Source organism: Pseudozyma flocculosa (genome assembly GCF_000417875.1).
Source record: "Pseudozyma flocculosa PF-1 unplaced genomic scaffold scaffold00013, whole genome shotgun sequence".
NCBI classification, from domain to species: Eukaryota; Fungi; Basidiomycota; class Ustilaginomycetes; order Ustilaginales; family Ustilaginaceae; genus Pseudozyma; species Pseudozyma flocculosa.
Genome location: NW_006920881.1, coordinates 85088 through 92114, shown reverse-complemented (window position 1 = coordinate 92114; position 7027 = coordinate 85088). Strand labels below are relative to the sequence as shown.

Genomic DNA, 7027 nt, shown 5'->3' with positions numbered 1-7027 from the left:
CGGGAGCGCGTCGGGCCGCGGCTGCAGCGGCCGCGCTCAGCGGCCGGTCGTTCCACGGCTCCGCCGACAGCGGGAAGGTGGGCGCGAGCCGATCGAGGAGGAAGTTGAGGAAGAACTCGTGCTGCAGCTTGAGGTGCTCGCGCATGTTTTCAAACAGGATCGAGATGCAGCGCAGGCTGAGCGACAGCAGGGTCGTGTTGTCGGTGCGCGCCAGCAGGAAGAGGTGCTTGCAGGCCGTGTCCTGCACAATGGCGCGCAGCGAGGGGAACCTGCCAATCGACTTGCCGGCGGCCTCGAGCACGCTCGCCAGCATCGCCAGGCCCAGCAGCCGCATCGTATCGGTGTGCTGCGGGTTGGTCACGTCGAGCAGCGACACGAGCACGCGCAGCACTTCCTTGGCCGCCGGCAGGCCGTACGACTGGACCGCGATCGGAGCAAAGTCGGCGGCCTGCTCGACACCGTCGACCTCCCCGTCGCCATCGCGAGAGCTCGCGGCCGTCGAGGATCGCGCGTCGACGTCTCCGGCGCCCGAGACGCTGCCTTGATCGTCTGCATCGCCTCCGGCCGCAGAGGTGGCGTCCTCGGTGTCTGCGGAGGAGGAGCCGGCGGCAGCAGCGGCCTCTTCGGCCTCCTCGGCCTCGCCGATGGCCTTGAGGTCCTTGAGCGACTGGGCCGCCGCGGCAGGAAAGGCGTTGCTGGTCGGATCCGGCATCGTCATCCGCCGCCGCTTCTTTTCGTCGAGCTCGGCATCCTCGCCGACGGGCTCGGCGGCGAGCGTGGCATGCTCGGGCTCGGGCTCGGGCGCGTTGGGGTCGGCCGAGTAGAACTCGTCGGCGGCCGTGGGGATCGAGGCGAGCCTGCTGAAGAGCGAGCGCAGCATGGCGACCATGGCCTGCTCGGCCGTCCTGCGGAGCAGGTTGCTGAGGCGCATCTGGCAGCACATGCTGAGGCCCGTCTCCATCATCTCGCAGATGCTGTCGTCGTCGAGGCAGTCGGCGAGCGCCTTGGGCCGAGGCGGCAGCCCCTCGCGCGCGGGCGGCTCAAAGGCGGGCGTCAGGACGCCGCCGCCGCTGCCGGGCTCGCAGATGAGCTCCTGCATTACGGCGAGGATGCGCAGCAGCACCAGCTCGTCGGCGCTCGCCTCGGAAGCCTCGAAGCGGCAGTGGCTGGTGGCGTGGGCGATGTCGGAGATGGCGGCCTGCGCGCCCGGAGACGACAGCCTGATGAGGCCGTAGGCGAGGAAGCGGTGGACCGACTGGAGCGCCGCCGACGTGATGGGCCCCGTCGTCTTTGGGCTGAGGATGACGCGGAGAAAGGGCGAGATGAGCAGGGGCAGCGGAAAGGCGGAAAAGCTGGCGCACTCGCGCAGCTGAGCCCGCAGCACGGCAAAGCCGGTCAGGAGCCCGAGGCCGTCGTCGCCCTTGCCGTCGGAAGCCGCAGAGTAGCCGCTCCTTCTGGACGCGGTCGCCGTCATCGTCGCTGCTGCCGCTGCCGCTGCCGGCTCGGCCTGCTTGCCCCTGGGGTTGATCCTGAGGCCCATGCTGGCGCTGAGGCCAGGCGCCGTGCTCGATTCGCCCGCTGCGTCTCCGGCAGCGGAAACGCCTGCACCTGCGACGGCGGTAGACGAAGCGGCGGTCGGGAGCGACGAGCCTGCCAGCGACGCCTGCGCCAGGCTGTACGAGGTGAGGCCGCTGAAGGCTGCCGACGAGGCGGCGCTCCACCGCGTGTTTTTGCGCATCGCCGACGTGACCGCAGAGATCTCGGAAAGGACGAGGTGGAGCTCGTGCGACTCTAACCGCGTCTTTGGCCTCGACGGCTCGAGCGGCGGAAACGAGGCGGCCGTCGGCGTCGAGAGGCCGTCTCCGCCATGCTGGCCGAGCGGCGTGGCCGAGCGCGACTTGGCCCGCGAGCCCTTGGACGCGCTGCGAGCGCCCGCCGGAGAGCCCATGGTGAGCGGAGAAGAGCAGAAGTGCCCCTTGCGCCGGTGTCGATGTCCTTTCGTGAAGGTAGGGGCGCGGGATGCGGGACGACGCCGAAGCTGGCTCCAGGAGTGTCCAAGCGGCGCGGTAGTCGGCGAAGCCCTACAAGTGAGTGGCAGTCGCAACAGCCGTCTCGGCAAGATCCAGAGGCCAGGGAGATCCGGTAGAGAGGGGAGGGGGGGCAGACCAGGAAGCGTGAGGCGATGTTGATGGTCGTAGCCGGTCAGAAGGTGGGGAGGTGGAAGCTCGAAGCTCGAAGCTCCAAGGCGCGCCGGCCAGCTCCACCTCGCCGCCAGCCAGCCAGCCACTCAGCTCGACCGCCAAAGAGGCTGCTCGGGCTGCTGAGCTGGCGGCCCAACTCGCCTTCGGGGCATCTGCAGGCTGGCTCAAGGGGCGCGAGTTGGTCTGTGCCTCATACCTGCCAGCGTTTTAGGTTATATGTACATTATAATTCTCGCCCTCGACATCAAGTGGCCGTGTAGCTCAGTTGGTCAGAGGGTGACACTGTTAGGATGCCCGTGCCCAACGGGTTCCCGCCATGTCAAGGTCGTTGGTTCGAATCCGCCCATGGTCGCTCTTTTTGTCCCCTTTTTTGGGGGGCCCTGGGGTAGCTGTCTTTTGCCGCTGGTCGGTCGAGGACGCGGGGAAGTCGACGGTGTGTCGACTGCCGGAGAGGGGCTGCCGGGGGATGGAGGGTGATGCCCGAGTGACTGCGGCCCGTCTGAGGTCTTTTTGGCAGCCTCGACGCGTCTCCAGGGGCAGGTACGGCCTGGCTGGCACCAGACCGAACCGCAACCGCACCTGGCAGGCACGCAGAGGCGGACGACGGCGCCTGCACGACCACGACTCGACAGAGGCTGGACGACATGCATGGCACACACCACGCTGCGCTGCGCTGCGCTTGGGTTCGGGTCGACAAGGCTTCGAGGGACAGGCAAGCAGGGGCGAGCGGGCGGGCAGGTGGGCTAGGAACGGGACCGAGGAAAGAGAAAGAGGAAAAGCGAAAGAGGGGAGGAGGTGGGGGAAGAGGGACGTGGTACTTGGCTACAGGTACAACAGATGGCGGGTGGCGGAGACGGAGAGCAAGTGTTTCACTCACGCCCGGCCCGGCGAGGCAGAGACTCTGTGCCCGGATGCACCGCGTGCGCGTGCGACTCGACTCGACTCGACTCAGAAGGAGAGGAAGAGAGAGAGGGAGAGGGGGGGGGAGACCGGACGGGCCGACGACCCCCCCGAGGGCAGTCGTGCGGGCAGCGGCGAGCAGCAGGGCGAGAGGTATACAGAGCGAGAGATGGCGCAGAGGGTCGAAAGATGCAATCCGTGCGACGGCGGCGGCAAGGTCGGATGGAGGAGGAGGGGGAACAGCGAGCGGGGCAGGGCAAAGCGACGGGGGGCGCTGGCACCGGATCGCGTGCTGGCGAGCGACGGCGGAAGGAGCGACTGAACGAATCGGCGAAGCGGCAAAGGGCAGAGAAGACGAAGGCGAGTTGGCGGAAGGCCGGCGGGCGGGCCGGCGGGCCGGCGAGCGAGCGCACGCACGGCAGAAGCCGGTACGGACGGCGGCTCGGCGGGGCAGGCTAAAGGGTGCCCGCGCCCGCACACGGCCTCTTCACAGGTCGTCTCCATCGTCGTCCTCGTCGTCGTCGTCGTCATCGTCGTCTCCCTTGCCTCCCGACTTGCTCGTCGTGGGCTCGAGGCCGTGGAGCTGCTCGTAGTCGCGGCGCAGGTGCTCGTAGCGCGCCTTGTCCTGCTCGGCCTTGTCGAGGTAGGGCTGCTTCTCCGTCTCCGAGAGGCTGCGCCACTTGGCGGCGGCCAGCACGCTCTGCTTGGTCGTCTCCGACTCGCCCTCAAACACCTCCTGCGTCATGTTGGGGTCCGCCCGGATCGCCCGCAGGAAGAGGAAGTAGGCCGACAGCGGCTTCTTGGGCGCGTTGGGGTCCTTGAGATTGCCCTTGCGCGACTTGCCCGCTTTGCGCTGCGCGGTCCGGAACGCATTCTCGCGTCGGATGTCCTCGGGCGTCAGCTTCGACTTCCAGTCCTCCATCTCCTTTTCCCAGACCTCCTTGGCCTCGAGGCTCCTCCGTTGGAACTCCTGGTGGGGGCCGACGGGACAGGGTGGGTGGCAGCGAGACGGGACATGAGACGCACGCGTCGGGCAGACGAGGAAGAAACAGGGTCAGCCGACGGCGCTCGCGAGGCAGACGGGCATCCCCCGTGGCAACGCACCTGCTTGGCCGACTGGGGCAGCGCCGCGTAGCGCTGGCCTGCGTCCTTGGCGACGTGGGCCACGTTGAGCTTCTCGCCGGGGCTGTGCGCCTTGATCTTCTGCAGCTCCTCGGTAAAGAAAATCTGCCACGCCGACGGCGCCTGCTTCGGAGGCTTGAGGTGCGACTTGAGGACGGGCGCCTTGGGGGCTGCGTGCGCGGCGCGAAAGCCGGGTACGAATGGGGAGGGGGGGAGGGGACGATGACACTCGAGCAACGATCAGCAGGCCGTGGTGGGGCCACTTTACGCACGACCACGCCGGCAGACTCACCATCCTCCTTCTTGGCCTTCTTGCTGGCGCTCGGCTTGGCCTCCTTCTCCTCGGCCATGACGGGGATCGGGGCGGCGACGGCGGCGGCGGCGGCCGGCACGGCGTACGGGTGGTGGCGGTCCTTGGCCGGCTTCTCGTCGTTGGGCGAGACGCCCTTCTTGGAGCGCGACGAGGCGGCCGGCGCCTTGGCCCGCTTCTCGCCCTTGACCTTGGCGGCGGGCACGGCAGCAGGGGCGGCAGCGGCAGCGGCGTTGCCGGCCGCCTGTCCGGACGCGACGCCCTGGACGCCACCGGGGTGGAAGTACTGCTGCTGGTAGTGCTGCTGCTGGTTAAAGTTGTTGAACTGCTCGCTGTTGCCGCCGCTGGGCGCGCCCATCATGGGGTTGGAGCCGGCGCCGCCCACCATGCCGCCCATGCCGCCGTGGGCAGCCTGGCCGGGCACGTGCGAGTAGTGCTGCTGGCCCGACTGGCCGTAGCCGCCGTACATGGGCATCGAGCCGGCGCCGTGGCCGCCGTGGACGTGGGCGTGCGAGTTGTTGGGCGAGTGCTGCGAGTGCGAGAGCTGCGAGGGCATCGCGTGGGACTGGCCCTGGAAGTGGGATCCGTACGGGTGGCCGGGCGACGAGCCGAACAGCGTCGGCGCCGGGCTCGAGTGCTGCTGCGGGCTCTGGTTGAGCAGGCGCGGGGACTGGTGGCTCAGGCCTGCGGGGACGGACGGGCGGCGCGGCGAGAGGAAATGAGGGAGGTGGTGCAAGCAGCGGCAGCGGCGTCAGAGTCACACGAAACGGGACGCGACGCGACGCGACGCGACCGGCCGAGTCAGAGGAGAGCTTACCTGGATGGCCCATGCCGTAGCCGCCGCCGTGACCGCTGGCGTTGCCGCCGAGCGGCGGGAGCTGCATGCCACCGTAGTGGCCGCCTCCTTCCATGTTCATGCCCCTCGAGTGCTGCGACGCGTCAAAGCGAGGGGAAAGGCGCGCAACGATGAGGATCAGCAAGGCGATGCTCGCGGTGGTCTGACGCGGGTCGTCCGGGACGTGCCGGTGGCGGCAGGCACGCGCGCGGCGCGGCGCGACGCGACGCCAAGAGACTCACCATGGCGGCGGGGTTAAAGTACTGCTGACCGCTTCCGACGTCTTCGGAGGTGTGGCCGTGGTGGGAGTGGTGTGCCATCGCGTCGGACGGCTGCAATCTGCGAGCTTGGGCTTGTGCAACGGCTTCTTGGGGAGAGACGAGGTGCTGCGAGTCCATGGTTCGTCGCCACGGCTCTAGGTCTTGTTGGGGGTTGGCGCCGAGGAGCTCGTGGAGAGATCCTCTTTTGGTGGCGGCCAAGGTGGTGTTGCGCGCTCGAGCTGGGTGTCGAGGCGGTGCCAGGATGGGGGGTGTCGTCGCGTACGGGTACGGCGAGAACGACGCGTCGCGCGATGCGATGGGGACGGTGTGGGACGATGTGGGTTGGGTGGGTTGGGTGGCGTCGAACGGTCCGAGCGGGCGACGGCGACGGGGCAGGTGGCGAAGAGTCCCCTATGCTACGCAGGGAGGGGTGGTGTGGAGGAGCCGGTTGGCGCGGCGAGCGGATGGAGAAGGGAGGCCCGGGCGGATGGTGGCGGTGGCGGCGAGGGAGGGTCGCGACGCGCGTGGGTGTGGTGTGTGGTGTGGAGCGCGGGAGGGAAGGATGGCAGGCCGACGGCGACGAGGCTCGAGCGGGGGCGTGCAGTCGCGCCGGACAGGAAGAAAGGGCCGAGGACAGAGGGACGGCGGAGGCGGCGGCGGCGGCGGCGGCGGCGGCTAATTCTGCTTACTGCTGCTGCTGCTGTGATGCTGCTGGCTGCTGCGCTGGCTGCTGTTGCTGCGTCTGGGGAGCAGGAGGAGGGAGGGAGGAAGGAGGAGGCGTAGCAAGGGAAGCAAAGGCAGGGAGCGGGCAAAAGCACGCAGATGGGGGGGGCCAGCGAGACCAGAAGGGGGGCGGCGACGGCGGCGGCGGCGGCGGCGGGGCGCAGATCGAGGCGACCAGAGAGCGAGCGAGGGAGGCTGGAGGCCGGGCAAAGGGGGGGATCAGGGGGGATGTGATGGTCGAGAATCAAGAGGAATAGTGCCCCTCGAGGCAGAAGGGCCAGAGGGGGGCTTGTTTGGGTTCGATTTGCCTTTGGGCCGGGCGGGCGCGCCCCCAGCCCCCAGCTCTGACCCTCTGCTGGGCGGCAGGCCCCAACAGGCAGGGCGAGGTGAGGTGAGGTGAGGTGAGAAAAAAACCCCGGGAGAGTCCGTCTGGCCTCGGCGCGCAAGCCGGCCGGGCAGAGGCAGGCAGGGCCAGGCAGGCTCGAAAAAAAAAATCACGGGCAGCCTGCCTGGCCAGCCAGCCAGGCAGCCAGCCAGCCCATTCCAGGCTCGACGCTTGTGGGGCGCGCGGCTGACGAAGAGATCACACAAGCGCAGGCCAGGCAGGCAGGGCCGCGCGCGGCCCAGGTCAGGCCAGTCCTGGCCAGGCCAGGCTGGGCCGTCATCGCCGGGCGCG

General features: G+C 69.1%; 2 protein-coding genes across 2 annotated transcripts; both read right to left on the bottom strand.

Moving 5' to 3' along the window:
• Positions 1–36: 36 nt before the first annotated feature.
• PFL1_04036 (uncharacterized protein) lies at positions 37–1948 on the bottom strand (the record flags this gene model as incomplete). Its single annotated transcript, XM_007881560.1, has 2 exons — positions 37–58; positions 117–1948. The coding sequence occupies 2 exons, from the start codon at positions 1946–1948 to the stop codon at positions 37–39; spliced, it is 1854 nt and encodes a 617-aa protein (XP_007879751.1).
• A 1640-nt stretch (positions 1949–3588) lies between these two features.
• On the bottom strand, positions 3589–5766 carry PFL1_04035 (uncharacterized protein; the record flags this gene model as incomplete). Its single annotated transcript, XM_007881559.1, has 5 exons — positions 3589–4071; positions 4206–4393; positions 4516–5217; positions 5351–5462; positions 5611–5766. 5 exons carry the CDS (start codon positions 5764–5766, stop codon positions 3589–3591), a joined length of 1641 nt encoding a protein of 546 aa, XP_007879750.1.
• Between the last annotated feature and the right edge of the window lie 1261 nt (positions 5767–7027).